This window comes from Ostrinia nubilalis, chromosome 28 (assembly GCF_963855985.1).
Source record: "Ostrinia nubilalis chromosome 28, ilOstNubi1.1, whole genome shotgun sequence".
NCBI lineage: Eukaryota > Metazoa > Arthropoda > Insecta > Lepidoptera > Crambidae > Ostrinia > Ostrinia nubilalis.
Genome location: NC_087115.1, coordinates 6,220,359 through 6,245,512, shown reverse-complemented (window position 1 = coordinate 6,245,512; position 25,154 = coordinate 6,220,359). Strand labels below are relative to the sequence as shown.

At 40.6% G+C, this 25,154-nt stretch overlaps 1 protein-coding gene and 1 long non-coding RNA gene across 4 annotated transcripts; both read left to right on the top strand.

The window, feature by feature from the left end:
• Window positions 1-719: 719 nt before the first annotated feature.
• On the top strand, window positions 720-24,577 carry LOC135085298 (tubulin beta chain-like). Of its 2 annotated transcripts, XM_063980078.1 has the most exons (12): window positions 720-875; window positions 1,576-1,687; window positions 7,600-7,725; window positions 14,347-14,448; window positions 15,287-15,414; window positions 16,499-16,666; window positions 17,869-17,983; window positions 18,459-18,529; window positions 20,470-20,609; window positions 21,825-21,984; window positions 22,821-22,922; window positions 23,800-24,577. In XM_063980078.1, exons 1-12 carry the CDS (start codon window positions 819-821, stop codon window positions 23,881-23,883), a joined length of 1,365 nt encoding a protein of 454 aa, XP_063836148.1. In that variant the 5' UTR covers window positions 720-818; the 3' UTR covers window positions 23,884-24,577. The 2 variants fall into 2 exon arrangements, with proteins under 2 accessions (XP_063836148.1, XP_063836149.1); XM_063980079.1 differs by lacking the exons at window positions 720-875; window positions 1,576-1,687 and adding an exon at window positions 2,141-2,227.
• Window positions 9,742-11,868, top strand: LOC135085316 (uncharacterized). 2 transcript variants are annotated; one of them, XR_010260061.1, is made up of 5 exons: window positions 9,742-9,851; window positions 9,963-10,065; window positions 10,575-10,749; window positions 10,936-11,013; window positions 11,128-11,868. It is a non-coding gene; the product is annotated as an uncharacterized LOC135085316 (long non-coding RNA). The 2 variants fall into 2 exon arrangements; XR_010260060.1 differs by having other exon boundaries at window positions 9,742-10,065.
• Window positions 24,578-25,154: the final 577 nt, after the last annotated feature.

Below are 25,154 nucleotides of genomic sequence, written 5' to 3'. Positions count from 1 at the left end.
CACAATGGCGAGAATATCGAAACCTAGTTTCGAGCTACCGTTGGTGGCGCTAGTGTCGTTAATTGAGGCGTGCTTAGGCGGTGGGGGACCGGAGCGGAAGTCACGTGGGCAGATTATACGTCAAAACTAGTACTCAAACAGGAAAAGACAGACACTACTCTCATTATAAAGGCTTCGAATAAGGTAAGTATGTTTAATAAACGTTTTATTTTCAGGTAAAACGTCGCTATTAATTTAAATAATATGTGGTGTCCAAATCACTTTAAATATGTAGATGTGTAGAATAAATTCCTCCCAGGTGGTTTTTTTTAACAATGTTACATTAATTATGTTACATTTTAATCCGAGTAAAGCGAAAGCTCAAAGTTATTCAGAATATTAGAAAAGGCTGTCTACGTCTAGCCCTATGAAATAGCTTTATTAAATAAAACATTATAAAGGGAATCATAAAAAATACAATAAAAAGTTAAAACAAAGGGAAACTACATAAATATACAACAATTCATTGTACAACTTCATCATTTCACGCATCGTTAGTCATCATCAAAACTGAAAGTTTCAATAAAATTGACACATTATTTCTTTTGCAACGTAGAATAATGTATTATTTGTAATTGTGCATTCGAAATACAGGTGTTCAAGATTTATATCACTTTTAAGTATGACGAAATGGGTCTTTATTTATCCAACGTCAGAGTCTATGACGCTGTGTCCCACGTGCCGCTATTCATGCGTATACGCATTTAAAAATAGTACTTTTCTCACGTCTAGACCGCGCTCGTCGATTTCGAAGTGAAAATCATTGGAAATATTTGAAAATGCGTGAAATAGTGCATTTACAGGCTGGTCAGTGCGGGAACCAAATAGGTTCTAAGGTATTTATACTTTTTCGTTGATTGCGTTTTGTTTTCAATTAAAAATGATGTTACGCTATTTTTGTTCGACGCGCTCTAATTACGGTAGAAGAGGGATCGTTAGCGGTTATGAAGATTTCAATGTGTTTATAAACAATGATTTAATATTTACATACATAAAACATGTAGTTAATATGTTGCATAATGTTTATTTACTTACACATAAAACTAAAAAAATATACATAATAATATCACACTTAAAAAACTTCAATAAAATAAAACATTATAAACTTTTAATAATGTTTGAATGAATTTATAAAATGTGTTTTAAATAATAAAAAAATAAATAATATTTTATTAAAATACCTAGAATTAATATCATATCAATAAGTAATCATGTCATATTCTTAAATAAGTATAACTATCTAGCTCTATCTAGCTACCATAGATTCGATTATCAATTTCTTTCAGTGATTCTGGGTTCGATTCCCGGGCTGAATTAGGTTTTCAGCGAATTATTTTAACTCGTTAAGCACTGGATTTAATAAGCGAATACAAAAAAATTAAAAATAATATTATGATAAATACAGTATAAAATGTCCGCCGTTTTGGTTCGCGTATCGGACGCTACTATGCCACATTTCGACCCCCGCACAATACTTGGCGTTGTGTAAAACTAAAGTGTCAAAGGATATTTTATCTGTACAACCATTTCTGGCAGTTCTGGGAGATAATATCGGACGAGCACGGCATCGACCCGACCGGCCACTACAAGGGCGACAGCGACCTGCAGCTAGAACGCATCCAGGTGTACTACAACGAGGCCAATGACGGTAAGCACGGGACTATTCCCACCTCTCGTTCCCACCGCTGCAACTCCTGTGTAGCCAGGATCTAGAGTTTGACCGCCAATAAAAACCCAACCAGTGAAGCTCAAGTTTGTCCCGGGGAAAGTTAAACTGTCATTGGACCCGACTTGACGGTGAGCTCGTCGCATCTTAGAGCCACAGCACACATGTCTTTTAGCACCTGTGATCGATTTATTAGCTTTTTAGAAGCTGACCACACGTTCCACACCGCAAAAATACCAAGCGCGGCGATTGAGTCGCTTTTCGGAAGCTTGACGCAGCGACTGCAGTCGCTAAAACGCATCGCGATGCTGCATCAATATGGTCGCAAACAAATCGACGATGCTAAAAGTAACATGTGTTCTGTGGCGCTAGAGACTATCGCATCGTAAGAATACTATTGTATACTGGTCGCATCTGAGATAATATTGGACGAGCACGGCATCGACCCGACCGGCCACTACAAGGGAGACAGCGACTTGCAGCTAGAACGTATCCAGGTGTACTACAACGAGGCCAATGACGGTAAGCACGGCACTATTTCCACCTCTCGTTCCCACCGCTGCAACTCCTGTGTAGCTAGGATCTACAGCTTGGCCGCCAATCAGTGTTGCCAGAAGGTTACTTTTGTAACCTTTTAGGTTACTTTTGAACTGCATTGGTTACTTTTAGGTTACACTAATGAAAAGGTTACTTTTAGGTGATTTTTCAGAAATTGTAGAATTAACTTTTACAGGTTATTCAGTAAAAAATATTAATAGTGAAAATTTAAAAATTATGTCATAAACTGCATTTAAACATGAATTTGATTTATTATTTGTTAAAAAAAAATAGGTTTAGCGAATGCTTTTCGATAGCAAATCCATGAAACGTTTTTATACGACCGGTCACTTTTCGGTCTTCATGGAATACTCAAAATTTCGAATTTAGGTAAACGATTGATGATCAATTGTATTCATTTTCCATCCATGAACAACCTTACACAATCTCTCCGCACCCCCCCCCCCCCCCCCCCGTTTGAAGGTTACTTTTTATTCAAAAAGGTTACATTTTATTATATTTCTGGTAATTTCTGACAAGACCCGACTGGCAACACTGCCGCCAATAACCCTCAGATCATAGAAAGAGAATAGATATGAAGTCGCGCGTAACTACAACGAGAACCAGTGTCCCCACATTTCCCCCACCACAGCTCCCACACACACATTCAACTGTGTAAAAACAAAGCGACTGAGAGTCTACGACAACATGTGCAACCGGCTTAAAAGTACTATGGCCAATCAATGGCCGCGTGACGTGACGCACACTTTGAAAAAAGCAATTAGAGAGAAGAAAGATAAAATGGAGTCGATAAGATATCGATACTTTAAATCCTGGGGGCAAGGCTCGAAATTGGTTTAAAAAATGCTTGTATGAAAACCTTTTTATTATTATACGTTATTATTATGTTTTTTAACGATTTTTGCATAAAGGAGTCAGTTCCATTTTGTATGGACGAAAAACTCAGAATCAATTATTGGGACTAAATGAAGTTACCTTATCGATAGTGGAAGTATCAATTAATGTAAGGGACATTTTGGCCAAAATGAGTTATATAATATACCAACGCATTCAGAATTTTCGGCTCTATCGATTGGTATACTTGAAATGTTGATATCTTTAAAAAAATGTCCCTTACCTTAAACATTTTTAGTCGTCTGAATACGACTTTTGGGGAAACAAATGATTTAAAGGACGTAAATTCCTTTTAATAATACAATTCAGCCCTTACCCTAAACTGTTGGTTTTAACTTTTGAACTCATTGAACCTTACTTCATTTAAAACTTTTTGATTTATTATAATTAGGCCCTTACGTTAATATGCATATAGGATATCAATTACTTTTTTTGGTGGTGATATGCATTTAATGCCTCCCACTCCTACTACACTTATGAACACTAAGTTGTCTTGTTTCTATCTTTTTTCTGTTCATTTTTACGCAGTTGGGTTTTTGACCGAGGGGCTGAAGGCTCTTCAGAAGCTGTTCAATTCCGTCATCCTCGAAGGAAAAACGCCTACGGTATGGCACAGAAGTGTGGTGACACTCTTCTTCAAAAAAGGCGACAAAACCTTGTTGAAGAATTATAGACCCATCTCACTTCCGAGCCATGTCTACAAGCTGTTTTCGAGAGTCATTACGAATCGTCTCGCTCGTAAGCTCGATGACTTCCAGCCTCTCAATCTCTCAATCGCTTTAGTACACCACATACATACGACACGGCAGATTATACAGAAGACCGAGGAGTATAGTCGGTCACTTTGCCTGGCGTTTGTGGACTATGAGAAAGCTTCGATCGAGACCTGGGCAGTACCTACTACAGTTTCTCCAACGGTGTCAAATTGACTACCTATATCGATACATCGAAATGTTGAAAGGCTTGTACGAAAACGCCACAATGTCGTTCCGTCTTCAGGATCAAAACTCGAAACCAGTTGCAGCAGCAGACAGGGGGAACTGAAAACTCCGAAACTGTTTCTGAACTGGAACGGATTCGGCATAAATATCAACGGTGAGTAAATAACCCACCTTCGATTCGCAAACGATATCATAGCCATGGCTGAGACCGTGGAAGATCTAGGCACAATGCACAATGGCCTGAGTCGAGCCTCTCAACAAGGGGGTCTTAAAATGAAACATGGACAAGACAAAATCATGTCAAATGTCCGTGTTGCACCCACTCCTCTAAAGGTTGGATACTCTACACTCGGCAGTTGTTGACACTTATATATACCTAGTACAAACAGTCCAGTTAGGCTGGTTATAGTGTCACGCGGACCGTCCAGTGCGGATCCGCTTCACACAGCCGATCTGTAAACTTCGAGGAAGCGTTTTAGAGTAATGCGGTCCGCAGGAATCGCTCGCTCCCTATCAGTTCATACAGATTGGCTGTGCGGAGCGATCCGCACTGACGGTCTGCGTGACACTAAAACCAGCCTTAGGTAGGTCTAACTTCGAGGAGAAGCTTCGTGATATTCTCACGTCTGAAATATCGCACTGTCTCAAGACAAAAGTCTTTGATAATTTATGGCTCTGAGACGTGGTCGCTTACTGTGGGCCTCATAAGAAGACTCAAGGTCAAAGGCGATGGAGCGTGCTATGCTCGCAGTGATTGAACCAGAAATGACGTGATCCGCAGGAGAACCAAAGTGACTGACATAGTCCGCAGAATCGCTAAAATCAAGTGGCAGTGGATGGAGCTCGTAGCTTGCAAAGCTGATGGCCGCTGGGGCAGAAAAATTCTTGAGTGGCGACCACGAGCTGGAAGACGTAATGTGCTGCAGACCCCCACTAGGTCGACCGACGATCTGGTGAAGGTTGTAGGAGGTGCCTGGATGCGGGCGGCGCAGGACCGGTTGTTGTGGAAATCCTTGGGGGAAGACCTTTGTCCAGCAGTGGACGTCATTCGGCTAAAACGAACGAACGATGATTGAAAAAAAAAACCTAACTGCGTAAAAATGAACAGAAAAAGATAGAAACAAGACAACTTGTTCACAAATGCAGACGTAGGCATCATCAGTGACTAAATGTTTTGTTGGTGATGTGTATTTGATGCCTCCAACTGCATTTGTGAACACTAAGTTGTCTTGTTTCTATCTCTTCTCTTCGTTTTATTAATGAATACTCGAATGCAACCTCTACTTACATCAGGTTTCAATGTTAAAATTGTCAAGTTACAATAATATTACTGTCGTGTTTATTCTTAAATGTACCTTACAACATACACGACATTCCATACTGTGAAATTTCAACATTGTAAGGTACAGTCAAGCTCGTTTTTTTAATGTAAGGGACATGCTATCTTTTAAACTACCCATTTTTCGAAAATTTGGCGTTTATATTATGAAAGAACAGAAAATTCTAAGAAACTTTGCCATAGAAACTATTTAAATCGTAACATCACATAAAAAGATATTGAGGTATAAAGAAAAAAAAAATCGTTTTTTGGCTCTCCTGAAAAGTCGTGTTTTGTCCCTTACAGTAATTGATATTTCCACTATCGTTATATTAATTTACCCCAACCAAAGCTCAATGTCGTTATCGATGGAGTATAGAAGTTATAGACTGACAAAGTTTGTATGAAAAGTCATGGGTTAAGTAGGTACTTGCGATTTTTACCAGTATTTACAATATTGGTATATATTATTATTTACTTTAATAATAATAACAGGATCACTGTAATTATTATTAACTACTATCGCGCATTAACTTTTTAATTATGGCGAAATTCGTACCGCTTATGTTTATCAAAAATAATGCCTATATTAGGCTTTCAACTAGCTCTTATAGTAATTACATAGTTGACAGTTACTAATCCCTTCTACTATTGTTATTGTTTTTGTAAAAACTTAAAAATCGCAAGCAACTCATGATTTTTTCATTCAAAATTAGAAAATAGAAAATAATAATTTACTTCTATTTATCGATAATAGGAAACCGTATTAGAACACGAGCCCTGCACTATGTTACGACCGGCACATGCGGCCGTACTGTGTATTTTCACGCGTCAGTGGATATCGGAAGAAATAAAATACATTGCGCAGTAGTTACGCATGACATAAAGTGGTTGCTAACTAAATCGTCAATGTACAACGTGTTTGAATTTTTATCACCACTAATTTCGATATCGCAGTAAATGTCACGGCACTGAATTCGTTCGTAAAAATGTTTAGTTTTTTTTATTTATAAGCAAAATACCAATGGATTTGCAATACTTACATGTGGTAAATGACTTCATTGTTCCTGTAGTTCTTCGTTTCACTTATGTTATTGCACGTTACGACGCATTATCCAACAATATCGGAGAACATTTCCTCAGTACGACTGAATCGCGACTAACCTAGCGTCGCGGGCGATGTTCGTTTCTGGGCATATCGCGGAGACACGCGCCACGCCCCCGTTTCACATCTATTCCCTTCTATGATCTGAGCAATAACCCAACCAGTGAAGCTCAAGTTTGTCCCGGGGAAAGTTAAACTGTCATTGGACCCGATTTGACGGTGAGCACGTCGTATCTTAGAGCCACAGCACACATGTCTTTTAGCACCTGTGATCGGCGATTTATTAGCTTTTTAGAAGCTGACCACACGTTCCACACCGCAAAAATACCAAGCGCGGCGATTGAGTCGCTTTTCGGAAGCTTGACGCAGCGACTGCAGTCGCTAAAACGCATCGCGATGCTGCATCAATATGGTCGCAAACAAATCGACGATGCTAAAAGTAACATGTGTTCTGTGGCGCTAGAGACTATCGCATCGTAAGAATACTATTGTATACTGGTCGCATCTGAGATAATATTGGACGAGCACGGCATCGACCCGACCGGCCACTACAAGGGAGACAGCGACTTGCAGCTAGAACGCATCCAGGTGTACTACAATGAGGCCAATGACGGTGAGTACAGCCCCAAACAAGCTACAAAACGTGACGATTTTATTTCGAAATAGCTTCACGAAGCGAAGTAGAACTCCGTACAGAAAAACATCGGAGCGAGAGAATCTTTCGAAATTACAACTTTCACGTTTTGTACCTTATTGTCTAGGGGGGCATAACACTTCCTTGAGATAGCACCTCCAATCATCAGATTCATCAATCAAAGTCTCCTGCAGTGGACACTAGGTATTTAGGTATTAGGTGATAGTTCATCTACTATCTACTAATACCTAGTGTCCACTGCAGGAGACTTCTATAAAAGAACATCTGCCCGCGTCGAATCGTCCGAATCTGAACGGCAAATCATAGGATGTAGTTCACCTTTATCTGCCATCCTGCAGTGTAGACTAAATGTCTTGAAGATGATGATGAACAAATAAGAAAAGACAATTAAATAAACATTCAATTTCTATGTTATTTTCCAAGGTAAACGCTTCGTCCCGCGCGCTGTGCTGGTTGACCTGGAGCCGGGAACAATGGACGCCATCCGGTCGTCCGGGTACGGCCAGCTGTTCCGGCCGGACAACTACGTGTTCGGACAGAGCGGCGCTGGTAAGTCATACTTCAATATGGTCGAGTTAACTGCGCACCTGGCAGCCGTGACGTCACATCAACGCTGAGGACCCCGATTACGCAAAAAATGTTTATCTTCAATGTGCCCAGACGACGAACGAACATCAGCTGTTTTGACAAATCCGTATCGCGGTGTCGTTTTGAAAGCTAGTTGAAACGAAGCATAAACGTAAACGTATTTAAAGCAATGATTTAAAGCTAAATATCTCATGTGACAATGAAAATACTAGGAAGGTACGTCCATTACCGTGATAACGAATTTGCACCTCAGCTGGAATGAAAAACGGAGCGCAACTGGAGAAGAAGCGCGTATGTATTGGAGACGTTATAAATTAGCGTAATAGATAGGCGCAGTGCCCCGATTGCGCTGAACTTTACCGCGAAACCGAACTGCACTTCAGCTGGATTGAAAATGTAGCGTGACTGGAGATGAAATGCGAATGAATTGGAGATAATTAAAACGCGAGGAGGCTTGCGGGTAGTGGGCGGTAGAGTCGCGTTCCAGCGAGGTGCGCAGTTAGCTCGATTGGGTTGTCTGTATCATGATGAGTAGAGGCTTAAGTATGTCAAAAAGATGAAAATGATATCAATTTCACCCTGTATTTTAAGTTTTAGCGCGAGCTCGTTCAGTGTTGGCCTATTCTCAAGTTTTTTTAAATGACGACGACGCAACGCAACGCAGGAGTGTTTTCGGGCAAAGAAAAGAATTAAACACATTTCTACTTATTATTTAACATTTAATTTAATATTTTTTTGTCTTAATTCGACATTTTGGTCGCCACAATAGGAAGAAAAAAGATATTTTATTTACATAAACATAGGCAAAACAGTAGGTTTTACATCTATACCATATTACATAATAAATGCGGAAGGTCTATGACAGTGTGAGTTTACATCAAACGTCGGATTCAAGCGCCCCTAGCGGAAACTTTGAAGAACTAAAATTTTCATATACCTACTATTTTTTAACGCGCTCACTAGTGAGGAAGTTTAATGTAAACTCACACTAAGCCCTCTGTTCCACATGTTCATATTTTGCGTGCATGTGTGTGTTACAGTCTTACAGTAACCCTTGTTCGCCCTAGTCGATTAATTAGTCAAGTCACTTACTTTTAAAATATAATCCGTGTCTTCGGCTGGTGACAGTTGACCGTCGTCAATATGTGAGGAGCTTTGCATCGACGTGCTCGGGGAAGGCTGATGCAAATAGTGAAAAGGGTACGGTTGCTGATTTGACCACTCGTTACGGCGACTTTTTATATCTTGTATTAAACTTATGACACCTGCTTGGAATTGCAATACTTGATCCTCGTCTAGTAACGCTAGTGAGGGTAGTAAGCTTTTGAAAAAGTACAAATTGCGATCTTCATTTGACGAATTTTGAGTTTTCACCTGATTATTGATTGGCATCGTTTTGTGATTGACTCTTTGGTTTGGATCAAGTCTTTTCTTAAATCTTTTCGCGAGTTTTAGGGGATTTTCTTGTGCTGGTCTTTTTTCACCAACAGATGGTTCAGGTACTTCAGCATCAGGCTCAATTTTAATTTCAATATTAGACATTTCTAGCTGAACGCTCTCCCTTGTAGCGTCGTGTGATCCAGCTGGTGCAACGTTGTGTGATACAGCTGGTGAAGTGTCGTGTGTTCTAGCCAGTACACCGTCGTGTGTTCTGTTCAGTGCACTGTCGTGTATATCAGGCAGGTCTAAAACTTTTTTTAAAAACAACAACTGGTTGTGATAACAGTACTTTTTAACATTCACCGAAGCAGACAAAGATTTTAAACTCCTAGTCCAGCTGTCTCTTATTTGGTTCCATTTCTTAACGACCGCTTTAACTGAAAATTAAAACATTATTTATTTAATACAACCCAAAAACCCATCTTGATGATGATCGATCACAAGAAGTCACAAGCAAAAGTGGTTTTTGACCGATAACCTATGGGTTAAAATAACGAGACATGGCGAAATCGTGGTTCCCAAAGGCAAGTAACAAGGGGCTGACATGTAATTATTATTAGCAAGGTAGAACGTGATGGTTATATACAACAATCAATAAGAGTGACAGAGACGCACAAATTGTTTTTTGTCCCTTTCTGCGTACATAGGTAATTTTTGTTTGCCCCAAACTTGTTTGGGGCAAACAAAGGACGCGTGTGCAAAACGATTGTGAAACTGAATTAAATAAAAAGACATTTTGTTAATGTGAAGTGTTTTAGGGATTGCCGAGTGATTCTTCTAATAATTAAAAATGGTAAATTGTAGCGTAATTGGCTGTAAAAACCGTACTCAACGAAAATGTGAAAACATAACTTTTCACACGTAAGTAAGCCTCCTTTATATTATGTTTCTTATGGTTTACCTTTATTTAAGTGTATTGATCTTTAATCCTTTATAACAACATAATATCAATGGTAAAAAGAAGACTATTGTAAATTGAATTGAAAAATGTATTTCTATTAATACCTGACCAATAATAAGAGGTCGTCTATGGCCCAATTCGGAGAGCTATGACGATAAAGGCAGCCATTTTTTGAGTATTTTAAATTTAGCCGGATTATTATCCTTTCAGGGATACCATAATACAAAAGGGTAAAAGTTCCCGATTTAAAGGGTAATTTAAATTTGACTAAGAAATCGTTTAATAATTTAATTTGATAATAATAATAAGCCTTTTATTTCCGCAAATATGTTCATTTTACATGTAACACTTTCTGAATTTATAACATAGAAAACTTATTGGAATTTTATTTGATAGATAGAACTTAATTGGTTTGGAGTGATAGTTAGGTATTATTTAAATTAATTATGACTCTTGTTATTTTTTATAGATTCCCAAAGGACAAGACTTCACGAAGTCTTTGGATTGCAGTGACTGGACGGCAAAATTGGCAGCCCACTCAGCACACTCGCATGTGTTCTGTCCATTTTCAAGCTGGTTGCTTTCAGAAAAAGCAGCAGAAAATGTATTTGGCAAATTATTCAATACCAACATTAGCCGTTCATGTAAGTTTAGAAAGCCTCAATGCATACCTATGTAAATAATAACGCTTTTAATTCACTATTCTCACAGCGTCGCGTTGGGTCTTCATAAATGACCTCGAGTATACTTACTATTTTTGTTATCTTTATTCAAACATTTTTTTAGTTATTTAGATATAAAGTTTTTCCTGTATAAATTTTATTTTGCAGGATGTACCAGTTCATTGTGACAAAGCTTCATCTAGCGAAACTACCGAAGTTTTACCCATGGAATGCGATATTCAAGCAGTAAGTAATATCTTGTTAGATAAATAATTTTACTAGGTGGAGCTTGAGAAATTATTTTCTTGAGTTGCGGTCTTGCGAATCCCTCAACTTATTTCATCTTTTTTTATTTTGCAGTCAAATAATCTAGCAGACACGATGACACCAAGAAAGTTAAAGCTGACAATGAATTTACAAAGAAGAACGTTAATAGCTGAAAACCGCAAGAAAAAAATAGCCGCATTGAGATCAAAGACTCGAAGACTTGTAAAAAAAATGCAGAATTGACTGATATTATAGAAAATTTAAAAACAAAGCGATTCATCAACCAGGAAGCAGCGGATTTACTTTCTGTGCTTAATAATGGCTCGGACTTCATTAAGCCAAACAAAAGTAAATTTTCACCCGAAGTGCGAAAATTTGCTTTAAATCTTCATTTCATCAGTCCACGCGCCTATAATTATGTGCGCCAGCATTTTAAAACTTGCCTGCCCCATACACGTACATTAGTACGTTGTTACGTTATAGTTGTAGTTGTTAGTACGTTGGTATTCAACTGTAGATGGTGAACCAGGATTTTCATCTGAAGCTCTTCAAGCTATACAAAAAATTGCAAAAAATAATATTTCGAAAAAACTGTTATGCAGTATGTGCTTTGATGAAATGGCAATAAGAAAATGTGTAGAGTGGCTGGTAGGGCAAAAAAAAAATGAGACATGTATAGGCTCCTTAGAGCATTAATTGACAATTTGTAAGTACTAATTTAATTAGTGTATGTATACAAATAAAGATAATTTTGATTTAATTTATCCTCTAAACAGAACATTCTGCCAATAATAATATTTGAATCTGCGTGTAATAAATATTTTTATTTTTAAATGATTTTCGTTTTATTCCTGTATGCCTATTGTATTAAATGATTAAATGTTGTCAAATCTTCTCATATTCATATTAGGATAAACTTAAAAATTGGGGAGTTTATTTTCAAACATGGCTACCCCAAATTTTGAATGTACTCTATGTCTGTCTCACAGGGGTGTACGCGGCTGGCAAGTCTATTTTATCCTTAGTCTGAGGCAAGTAATGAATAAAAAAAATGAATATGACACAAATGTTTGACATTTATGACGTTTGAGCGATATGCGATTGACGGAAGCCTCAGACTAAGGATAAAAACGGAAGCCGGTTTTTTATACATTTTTTTTTACTATTTCCGATTTTAAATTAATCCTTCAAGCTCCGCGAATCTTGACACAATAGAATCAATTGTTATGACATTAATTAATGCCGTCTGGGACTCAATCGGTTAATTGAAGTCAAGTAAGCTTTTACTTGACTTCAAGTACTGTAAATACATTATTTTTTATTTGATCGAAATTGCATAATTAAGATGATATTTATATTTCTAAACGCTTCATTCAATTACAAATTGATAAAAGAATTTCTCAAATCGGTCAAGTAAGTTCGGAGCCAAATAACAATACAACCCAATACACAATGAAATATTTAAGTACTCTTTGTAATATTTGTGTAAATAAAGACTTACTCACCATAATTTTGTTTCTCCATTTCTCCAATGTCCTCAAAGTTGTCTCTCAAAACATTACAAACTTCGCGCCAAGCGGAATTTCGTTTCGTTTTGTCCTTGTAATCTTCTGTGGTTTTATCCCATATTAGTGGTCTGTTTTCCACTAAGGATATAAGTAGTTCTGGATCTATTCTGTTCAGAGGCATCTCACGGTTTATATCGTTTCAATAACAACAACACAGCCGGCGTAAAATTATTATTATGCGCTCTGTGAATTTTGCGTGCGCGTAGCGACAACACAACAACAGTGGAATGAGCTCGCGGGAATACGGAATACGGCAGACAGACGATCGAGGCGGGGCGGGCACCTCCCCCCGCCGTACCATCCAGCAAAAAAGGCCCCTTTCCCACGGCAATCCAGTTTAGAAACTGGACTTGTGTGTGCGTTCACACGCCCGTATCCGGTTTTTTGCGGTGTTTGCAAAAAATAGAATGCAGCTGCTCGTGGGAATACACAAATGACGTAGTAGGTAACTCGTAAAACTGGATCCTGTATAATACCGGGCCAGTTTAATGACCGAATGGCTGATTCGAACGGATCAATATTTGCGGGGCGCTGCAAACGGGTTGCGTACCTACGTCACGTGTGAATGAATATTTATTTAGTATTCAAACATGTCTACTAAACGGGATCCTGCATAAAACAGGTTATTATCCCCTTGGGAAAGAGATTGTAGGTACGGATTAAATATTATTTGAATGCGTTGCCAAAAAAGGGTCTTTATCAATAATAAATTGAGCTCAAAATGCATTTTTTTTGCGGATTAAGGGTGTAATTTAGGTCACAGGTGTATGCCATGCCATGATCTGAGGCCATGCCTATGTACTTTTATAGCGAAATGGTAAAAAATATTTTTATCAATAACTAATTAACTATTTAATACACTTAAGTACGCAAGTTACGCCCGTATTCACAAACGATGCTTGCTCATTAATATGTGAAGCAGCAAATCAAACGCACAGCATTGAATAGAGCTCTGTGATTGGTTCGTGTTGACTGACCCTGTGCGTCCGCGCGCACTGTGAGACCTCATAGTAATGTTTACGAATACGGGCGATAGACTCTTCTATGGGCAGCGCATTAAAATTAGGTTATGAGCAACTTAATGCCATTTTGAAAATTATAAATAACTTGAAAAAATCGAACTGCCTAAGGCAAGTTATTTTTTCAAGTTATTTATAATTTTCAAATTAGTTTGAGATGCGACTCTTAACGCTAAAAATTAAATAATTAATGCCATTTTTTTGTGATGCGGATTTCGACACGCGTGCGGATATGATCCGCGTCCGCGTGCGTGCGCGTGCCCAAATCCGCATCCATTTTTGAATTTGATTTGAATTCAACCCTAGATATCAGAAAGGAACTAAACTGGAATAGACTTCGACTTACCGCAATTTTTTGCCTGCATTTTACCATTATTTTACATAGCGGATCTACTTATTACTATCTAATCTGCGTTAAATCTTTAGTTCAGTCATTAAGCTTGTGTAAAAATAATGACAATCATCAATGATAGGTATCATTCGCGCTTATTTTATTGTCTTTTCGCGCAAGGGTCCATTCGCGCTAACAATGTCTTTAAAAAATGTTAGTGCAAGGCCTCATGCAAGGCATATAGGACGCAATCGCCAATCGCAAGGTAACCGTGCGCGCAAATGGCTTCCCGCGCTTGTGGGTTCGCGCAACTCGCAAGTCTTCTGATGCATTGCATGGACCTATAAAAAGAGGTTTTTTATAGGTCCATGGATTGTATTTTTTTCACTCACAGGCAACAACTGGGCGAAGGGGCACTACACAGAGGGTGCTGAGCTGGTGGACTCGGTCATGGACGTGGTGAGGAAGGAGGCGGAGCCCTGCGACTGCTTGCAAGGTACGATAGATGTTTAATGATGTTTTTATATCCCGCGAGGATGCAATGCTAGTGACTGCTTTAATTCAATACTATAAAGGACTAGCTTTTGCCCGCGGCTTCACCCGCGTGATATTTAGTGTCACAGTACGGCATAAATCGTCGCTTGCCTCTCTAACTGAGGTATATCTGAAATTTTTTTCGAAACTGAGTTAAATCTACACGAATCGACCTGTCTATAATCGCCTGAAAATTTTGCTAAATATCAGTCTACGTCAGTTAGAGAGGCAAGCGACGAAATTATAGCTTAATGTTAATCTAGGGTACAAACAATAATACTGTAAAGTTTCAACAAAATCCGTTCTGTAGTTTTTGCGTGAGAGTAACATCCAGACATCCTGACATCCAAACTTTCGCATTTATTATGCCACATTTTTGCATTTGCCATCTGCGGTCAGGTCAAATCCTTAATTCCAAAATCGACTTTGCCTTATTTGTTAGAAGATCGCAATAATCGTAGGAATCTTTTTATGTTTTAGAAAATACATAAGTAATTGTTTTGTCAATTGGTTCCAAACCAATAAAGGACAAGTTAAATTTAAAGAAACAGTTGTACCTAACTACATTCTCCGTGTTGATCGGTTGGTAGCGGAATGCGTCCAGCGCCTTCCTGCTACTTAACTAACTACTTACCGGATGTCGTCGGTCCACCTTTTGGGTGGACATCGCACGCTGTTCCGGTACGATCAACATGGAAATCATTGGGGGAGGCCTATGTTCAGCAGTGGACATAAATGGCTGAAATGATGATGATTAAATGTCTTCAGTCTTATAGCTGTAACCGTGCTTTAATCTCCAGGTTTCCAGCTGACTCATTCGCTAGGCGGCGGTACCGGCTCGGGCCTGGGTACGCTTCTCCTCAGCAAGTTGAGGGAAGAATACCCGGATCGCATCGTGAATACCTTCAGTGTCATGCCCTCGCCCAAGGTCAGTAGTAGTTTGGATGTCTCCAGACTCTAGCTAAGGACATGCCACACGGGCATAGACTAGCTAGACACTATAGACAGCGCATTGCGACGTCTCAGCGCGTCTTACGGAGCTTAAGAGTCCTCCAGCAGCCTAAAAACTTTTTGCCGGCCGATGGTTTAGTCGGGCAGTTAATCAGTAAAGCTTCAACGATCATAGGCCAATGAGAGGTCGCGTGACCCATGACAGTCATTTGGCCTATGATCGCGCCGGCGATGGTGATCTGCACGCGTTGGTGTGGTTGAAGCTTAATAAGTATCAGCATAGGTAATTTAAGTGGTGCCGGCTAAAGACAATGCTGTACCTACACCATTACCAATGCTGCAAGGTCAGTTAAGTCGCGTTGCGTTGCGAACTTGCGACATACCCTCGCCCAAAGACAGTCAGTGCCTCCCTGTCCCTGCTGCTTCCATGGATGTCTCAAAGCTTCTAGCTAACGCACTCTCTTGGCGGCGGTACTGGCTCTGGCCTGGGCACCTTGCTGCTCAGCAAATTGAGAGAAGAATACCCCGACCGCATCGTGAATAACTTCAGCGTCATGCCTTCGCCCAAGGTCACAATAATCAGAAGCAGCACTGCTTCTGATTATTGTCAGCTACTGCTTCTTTTCTGTTCTAAATTACCATGTAGGTAACTACGGCTGAATCAGCATCACGTTGTGCCCTCGTCCAAGGTCATGCTGTACTGCTCTGTGAACAATGTCGTTTTTAGCAGCCCTGGTAAGAGAGATTACACTAAGTGTAGGTCCCACTGCTGCAATTCCTGCTTGACCCGATAAAAATTCAACCAGTAAAGGGCAAGTTAGATCAGATTCCATTCAATCTGAATGATTATGTTATTCAGAACATTTTTCGGCTCCGCCTTGACAGAAATAAAGATGTGCGGCGAAGCTGGCACGTTATATCCACGAGATGAGCGAGACGAGAGAAAAGAAATGTGAGCTGTATGTAGTTGTTAGTTGTCAGTCTATTGCTGCCAACTTCCAACGAATTGGACCCTATGTAAAGCGGATAACAAAAATAAACACAACTTTTTTGACTTGCAGGTCTCAGATACAGTAGTAGAACCTTACAACGCGACGTTGTCAGTCCACCAGTTGGTAGAGAATACAGACGAAACCTTCTGCATCGACAACGAAGCGCTCTACGACATCTGCTTCAGGACGCTGAGGCTGTCTTCACCCACGTATGGAGACCTCAACCATTTAGTGTCAGTGAGTATTATTATCAAGTACCTAGTTATCATTTTTCATTGTAGTATCCACTACACATCAAACAGAGAATGGGCAGCAGCGCTCTCTGAAAAACATCAATCTTTTAAACTGCGATCTCCAACCCGCCTGCCAAGCGTGGAGATTATGGCAAAACCCTCCACTATAGTGGAGGAGGCTCATAGTCCAGCAGTGGACTGTAAAGGGCTGTTGATGATGATGATGATGAAGGATTAAGGGGAGCCCTTATCATCTGGAAACAGGTCTTATTAGCAGATGGGGGCCCCCTCGTTCGCGGGGCCCTGGGCACGTGCCCAAAGTGCTCAGTGGGAAAGAGGGGCCTGAGCACGACCTTCTCTAACCAGCAGTAGACTTTCTGCATTGGCAATGAGGCGCTCTACGACATCTGCTTCAGGACGCTGAGGCTGTCTTCACCCACGTATGGAGACCTCAACCATCTTGTGTCAGTGAGTACCTACATCAACAGGTTCCTATTTTAGTTGCAGAAGGATGACTCTTTAATCTACGATTATATTGATACGATGATGATACGAGAGGGTCATCCCTCTCTAACCGGCAGGTAGACTTTCTGCATCTAATAACGAGGCTCTCTAGGAGTCTAGGACACCTGAACAGGAGGCTGTCTTCCTTCTAAACCAGCTCGGGTCGGTGAGTATCATCGGATAGTTCAGTCTCCATTGCCCTCACGGAGCACGACCCTCCTTAATGTAACTAGCCAGAGGCAAATCCTACAATCTAAGATGCTTTGGGGAGATCTGATGTTCCCATATTTCTCCCTTCGCTTTTTACGACCCTCTCTAATTTATCGGTCATACATTCAATCTTCCAAAAACTAATGAGGCGGGAAGGGGTGCTGTGATGCTCGAAGTGACAACGCAGCGCAGCACAGCAGTTCCAAGACATTTTAGCAACATTGTGACGTCGGAGAGTGGCGTTGCGTTGCAACTTGCCACATCGACACAAAGCGTGGAAATTATTATGCTACAACGACGCTTTCCAGTCCACCCACAAGGTAGACCGACGACTTCATAAAGGTAGCAGGAAGGCGCTAAATGGCCGCTACCAACCGGGCGATGTGGAAATCATTGGGGGAGACCAATGATCAGCATTGAACGCCCTGTGGCTGGAATGATGATGAACTCATTGGCATTTCTCTAACCTCAACTCATCTGTACTCTTCCCAGCTCACCATGTCAGGAGTGACGACGTGTCTCCGGTTCCCTGGCCAGCTGAACGCTGACCTCCGGAAGCTGGCAGTCAACATGGTACCCTTCCCGCGTCTCCACTTCTTCATGCCTGGTGAGTTCCAATTCTTCTGGGGCAGAAAAGTTCTCGATTGGCGATAACTGGCTGGAAGACGTAGTGTGGGCAGGTAGACTGACGATCTGGTATAGGTTACTCGGTTCAACCATAGGCGTCCTCTCCTGAACAAAGGTCTTCCCTTAAGGATTTCCGCGATGATTGGTTCTGCGCTGTTCTTGCTTCCCTCGACCTTCAGTAGATCGTCGGTCTACCGAGTGAAAAGCCTGCTCATACTGCGTCTTCCGGTCCATGGTTGTAACTCCATAACTTTTCTTTTTAGTGCAGTTATAGCACGAAATTTGGAAGCTGGGTTATAGTACGTGTATTTATAGGTACATCTACTTGATTCAATATTCAATGTGATGATAAGGACGAAAGTGGTACCAGTTTCCCCCGAAATCAGGAAAGACCCCGCATAAGACCTGGTCATCTTCGCCGGATTCCCAATACTTCAACAATGTTTATTTCACAGGTTTCGCTCCTCTGACGGCCAGGAACAGTCAAGGATACAGGGCACTTACGGTACCAGAATTGACACAGCAGGTGTGTAATGAACTTCGCAGCTACTTTACTTATTATCAGTTCTGATTAATTTCGTTGCGGGTCCAATGCCAGTTTAACTTCTCCCCGCCCCGGGACAAACTTGACCTTCACTGGTTGGTTTTTTATTGGCGGTCAAGCTGTAGATCCTGGCTACACAGGAGTTGCAGCGGTGGTAGGGTTGCCAGGTCCAAAAACACAAAAGCCGGAGTCGGTGCTCATTTTGAATTTTGGCCGGACATTTTACCCTAAAAGCCGGACATACCTTTTTTTCATGTCATGGAATAAGTAATTAGTCTCATAGTTAGGTCATTGTTCAGTCAGTCAGTGGTCATTGGTCAGTGAGTAGGTCTAGGTACATTTATCTTCGAATCGGTAGCCTAACATCATGATACGCGCATGTGTGCTCGATATTATTATGTGTCTCGACTGGCGCGGTCGCCACTTAAAAAGCCTGACAAAAGCCGGACAGGCCGGACAAGTCTGTAAAAAGCCAAACATGTCCGGCTAAAGCTGGACACCTGGCAACCCTAAGTGGTGGGAACGAGAGGTGGAAATAGTCTCGTTTTTACTTACTTTATAGCCAGGATCTACGGTTTGATCTCCCATGAAACCAAACCTTGATATTCAACTGGATCAAATATAAAAACTAGACTATCCGCCGGGTGAGGCAAGGCCTAACCACAGGTGGTACTAGGTATTACTTATTCTGTGCCACAGGCTACCGATGGTGAGGGTCACAGACTAAGGAACCTCCGGACAGTGCGTGCCTTTACGGACCTTTTGTATCAGAGGTGGAATTGTGTAAAGCAATCGTTATCATTTGACAGTTCATAACGTACGATTATTCTGTCAAACGTTGCCAGGTCCAAAAACACAAAAGCCGGACTCTGTGCTTCATTTGGTTAGACATTTTACCCTAAAAGCCGGACATACGACGAGTGAGTACTATCATCATCGGTTGCCTAACGTCACGGTAATACTATCTATACAGTATTCCAACTCGGCCATATTTTTGAAATAAATGTCAACAGCCGCGCGGAACGTCACCGTATGACAACATGCAATAGGGCTGCCCACTTGCAGACCCTATTTTCATTACTTCTGCCTACTTAGAATTTTTATCTAGTATTGTGAATGTATTTTGTGATTGTAATTTTTATTTTATTTTGACTAACAAAATACTTTGTGAATTAAAGAGGATAAAAAATGATTGTTGTTTTGTGATTAGTAGATTTAATAAAATAAATATTAGTATTAAAATTTAGTAACAAATCTTATCAATTTACGACCGTAAAATGCTTGATTATTATACAGGTTGTTTAGGTAAATGGGTTTATAAGCCGACACTAGTATATAAATGGTATGAATGATTTTAATAATTTTCATATTCATAGAAATCTGATTTTTATAAATTTTATTTTGTATGAAAAATAAAAAAAATAAAATGATGATATCACTGACTTCACCATAACATTTATATGCGTAATTGCGTAGGTACCTATGTTAACATGGTCTAGTGTCGGCTTATAAACCTATTTATCTAACACCCTGTATAAATATGTACTTGTAATTATTTTTAGAAAAATAGCGCTTACTGTTTATAAAACAACACATCGTCCGTTTATTATTGTGGCACATTCGCGACACCCCCGACTTTTGCATGTCGAGCGCATACCGAGATTTGAATTTCGAAGGAAAGCTCGCGTTTCGTCCATTTATATGCAGTTATAATACTGTATGAAATTATTACCGTGCTAACGTCCTATTCTGTGGCTCGACTTTCGCCTGGGCGCGGCAACCAAACAAAAAGCCTAACAAAAGCCGGACAGGCCGGACATCGGTTATTTTGGCCGGACACGCAATCAAAAAGCCTAATTGAGTCCGGTTTTATCCTGACGCCTGGCAACCCTATCCAGTATTGTTTTATGACTTATTTTCAGATGTTCAGTCCCACAAACATGATGGCAGCCTGCGACCCGCGACACGGTCGGTACCTCACAGTCGCCGCCATCTTCCGAGGACGGATGTCTATGAAGGAGGTTGACGAGCAAATGCTGACGGTGCAGGACAAGAACTCAAGGTCAGTTGTGCACTTTATGTAAACGGGTTTGGGACCATAATCGCTTACTTACTTATTCAGATCCTGATCTGAAGGCAAGTTGTGCGCTTTAAAGGCCGTAGCACATTTATGAACCCGGATAAGGATTGTAGCCGTATCAACTCGGGGTGTATATTATTTGTATGAAACTCCATACTACTGTAACGCACACTTATCCGCCGTAACGTAAACGTCTCGCCTCGCAGTTGACAGCACACCAAAGGCGATACTTACGGTGTTGATTTCTTTCCCTGTTGATGTCTGCTATGAGCCTATGTCGACCTTAAGACCACACGGCTTTGAGACCATATTCTTTGTTGTTGTGTGGTGTGTGTTCTGTGTGTGTTCGTGTGTCCCTTCTATGATCTGACCGAGGTTCGTACAGTACCTCAGTATCACCTCATTTTCTGACTGTATCCATGAAGCATCGCGATTTCAGCGACATTACTTAGTCGCTGTTGAGCTTCCAAAGAGCGACTTAGTCGCCGCGTTTAGCGTTTATAAGTGAGCGGTATGGAAAGTGTGGTCGCTGTTCAGCTTCTAAAAAGCGGCTAAAGGTCATAGTAGACTTATTAACTCGAAAAGGGATCAATACCGTATCGCCTTTCGCGCACTGTAAATCGCGAGGCCAGCGGCGTTCACGTTACGGTGCGGATAAGTGTGCGCCTCGAGTTGATACGGTTACAACGATCCCTTTGCGACTTGATAAATGTGCGACGTCCTTAAATCGCCGATCGCCGAAACTAAGACTAGGCGCAGACCACCGATTTTTAGTTGGCCGATGGTTGGACCCGATTTTAATTTGTATGAAGAATCGGCCAAATGAAATCGGTGTAATGTGCGCACTTCCATACATGCCCATACTGATCAACTGCCCGACTAAACTATCGGCCGACGAAAAATCGATGGTCTGCGCCTAGGCTAAAAGTAGCATCTGTGCTGTGGCTCGATTTTTACTTCCAATTTTAGGGTTCCGTAGTATAAAAACTACCAACGAAAATTGCTTTGAACGAGATCTAGTAAATAAATAGTTTTTTTTTTAATACCTCGTAAATCGTAAACCGCTTAATACCGCGTAATCTTTCATACAAATAACTTAAATTAAAAAAAAATCATAAATCAATGGTACGGAACCCTTTGTGCGTGAGTCCGACACGCATTTGGCCGGTTTTTTCCTGTTTTTTAATCTACCCCCAGTTACTTCGTGGAGTGGATCCCCAACAACGTGAAGGTGGCGGTGTGCGACGTGCCTCCTCGAGGCCTCAAGATGGCCGCCACCTTCGTCGGAAACACCACCGCCATCCAGGAGATCTTCAAGCGGATATCCGAGCAATTCACCGTCATGTTCAGGAGAAAGGTATTTATTTAGATCATGCCATCCACAAAACGCGGCCAATGTTTGGTCCCGGTCGCGCGGGGTGCGGGGAGTGTGGTCCGAGCAATCCGTAAGGCATTAGATACTGTAGTGTGCGTGTGCACTCATGGAGCATTAGCGTGGACCGATAACGCTAAACATTAGCGGTGGGGAGCGTCTTCGTGGATGGCACGATCTTATTATACAGTAACGGACTTAATGCCTTACATCAAATTAAGTCTCGTACTTAGGCCCTTTCCAGAGGGCTTATACACGTCCCAAATATAGCATCTATACTAATATTATAAATGCGAAAGTAACTCTGTCTGTCTGTCTCGCTTTCACGCCTAAACCACTGAACCGATTTTGATGAAATTTGGCATGAAGATAGTTTGAGTCTTGGGAAAGGACATAGAATAATTTTTATCCCGGTTTTTGAAACAGGGACGCGCGCGATAAAGTTTTTCTGTGACAGACAAAATTCCACGCGGGCGAAGCCGCGGGCGGAAAGCTAGTCCTAAATATAATAAACTAGCTGACCCGGCGAACTTTGTTCCGCCTTAATGGCAATAAATAAGCAGACTTTTTTTGAAATTTCGAACGGGATAAAAAGTATCCTATGTCCTTCTCCTGGCTCTTAACTACCTCCCTGACAATTTTCAGCTAAATCGGTTCAGCCGTTCTTGAGTTATAAGTGGTGTAACTAACACAACGAGTTAAGTAGGTAGATAGGTATTCAACACTGAACGGTTGACAGCGCGGCGTTAATCGATTCGGTGTTGATCCCTTTCCGGGTTGATAAGTGTGCTATTTACCTTAACGACCTGATGACGTTGCAGGCCTTCCTCCACTGGTACACCGGCGAGGGCATGGACGAGATGGAGTTCACGGAGGCCGAGAGCAACATGAACGACCTGGTGTCCGAGTACCAGCAGTACGAGGTAAAGACTAAATTAAGGCTGGTTTTAGTGTCACGCGGTCCGTCCGGTGCGGACCCGCTCCGCACGGCCAATCTGTATGAACTTCTAGGGAGCGCGGTCCGCCCCGGGTGCCAAGCATCAGGGGGTGACAAAGTCGCGCAGATTAGTACTCCCTGACGCATCTGCATGGCAAGGACGGTCGTGATGTCATGACAGGGGGTGTCTTAGGCTATAATTTATATTATGACGGGGGGGGGGGGGGGGGTTGCCGCCCCGGGTGCCAACGTATGCTACGCCGCCACTGAGGGAGCGTTTTAGCCTCGTAAGTCCTGTGTTTTTTCAACAGCAGTATACATATCTGCCGGATGTACTATACCAAGTACAAACTAAGAAATGTGCTTCAGACCGACATAAAATATTGACGGTTTTACATAGTTTTTAAGTGTTACCTTATGTTTTGTATTTTTTACTGTAAGTTTAGCATCTTTAGCACCCGTTTTAAGATAAAAATATTGAAATTAGTTTGTACTCCTGTAAGTACGTTAGGCTTTTTATGCAGTGTAAAAAAATAATATCATTAAGATAAAGGTTTTATTTAAGTATTAAAAATAAATCATATTTTTCTTCTAAACGTCACTTAAGTAAGCAATAATATAAAATTCAATCTAAGACAAAATCATTTGGCCTTAGCGTTTTATATGGAGAATTTCACCAAAATTATTTTTTCCATACATTTTTTTTGTAATTTTTCTAAAAAGCCATAAATTCTAATTTTATCTAATTTTATTAAATTTTGTAGGTAGATTGACCTCGACCCCATAGCAAACTTCTACGTGCGCGTTGTGCCGATAAAATCTGTGCAATTTAAGACAATTAACATTTTAATATGTACCCACAGGAGGTTGGGGTAGAAGACGGTGAATTCGACGAGCAGGAAGAAATGCCTGCAGAAGATTACCCAGAGGAGAATGCAGAAGAATAATCTAGTCTTTAAGAATCGGCAACAGCATGTCAACTACGCAAACCTAGGGATGCCATTTCCAAGCCTATTTATAGGCGCAGACCACCGACTTTTAGTTGGCCGATAGTTGGCTCGGGCTGTTATTCAGTATGGAGATGTATGAAAGTGCGCACATTACACAGATTGTTTATCGGCCAATTCTTCGTACAAATTAAAATCGGGTTCAACTATCCGCCAACTAAGTCGGTGGTCTGCACCTAGGCTAAAATTTAACAACCACCACAAGACGCGTGAAAACCCCGGATTTTGGAGTCCAGAACTCGGACCAGTTTTTTTAAAACTTTGTCACGTCTCCCGTCATCGGCCTAAGAATGAATTTTTTTAAAACCCTAACTCCAAATGAAACAATTTTTATCTTTTTGCTGTCTAGGATACGTTTAGTAGTAGTAAGTACCTGTTATACTACTTAACATTCAGAAAAACGTACCGTTTGTATTAATATAGCCTTTCAAAACCCGTGAACAATAGAAATCATAATCATAGTATTGCAACTCTATGAGTAGGTAAGTAAGTTTAAACGTAATGACCAACTCATATCATTTATAAAAAATGTTAGTAATTGAAATGTTATTATAAATTAATGATTATCCAAATTACCCACCTTCTCCTAGTATTGTTATTTATTTATATTGTTAAATAAAACCTTAAAAAAACATTAGGTTTTTTTTATTATAAAATCACATTTCATAAAAAGTGCTAGCCCGCACACCGAAGTTTAGTATGGAAGTATGGGAGACACACGCAAGGAGTTCCGAGATCACGGTGACCGTGACGGTGAGATGGTGTATTTTCACTTCACCACACAGGTGTTCAAATTTTCCCGCCTTACGTACGCCATGAGAAAATCACACACCATAGAGCAAAGTATAGGTTTTTTAAATAGTTTTTTTAGTTTAGAACTACATTATTTGGCCAAATCGTAACACTAGTGTTGTTCCTGCTGTTGCATCGTATTATATTTGTGTTATCGTACCATAATCGTATGTGATTACCGATACACACTGACTGACAGTTGACAGCTCAGACAGCTGGTGACAGTGACAGTGAATGTCAGAACATTGACAGTTGACAGACGAAAAAAACTCGAGTCTGTTTTTTGTACACTAATTTTCATGAAATAATGATAATGCATGCAGTGTTGCCAGAAGGTTACTTTTGTAACCTTTTAGGTTACTTTTGAACTGCATTGGTTACTTTTAGGTTACACTAATGAAAAGGTTACTTTTAGGTGA

What these genes read in the sequence shown, in the direction of transcription:
- LOC135085298 (XM_063980078.1), top strand. Translation starts at nt 819, where the DNA reads ATGCGTGAAATAGTGCATTTACAGGCTGGTCAGTGCGGGAACCAAATA. An exon ending in GTTCGGACAGAGCGGCGCTG is followed by an intron (nt 7,726 to 14,346) that starts GTAAGTCATACT and finishes TTTCACTCACAG; the next exon opens with GCAACAACTGGGCGAAGGGG. An exon ending in GTGTCATGCCCTCGCCCAAG is followed by an intron (nt 15,415 to 16,498) that starts GTCAGTAGTAGT and finishes TTTGACTTGCAG; the next exon opens with GTCTCAGATACAGTAGTAGA.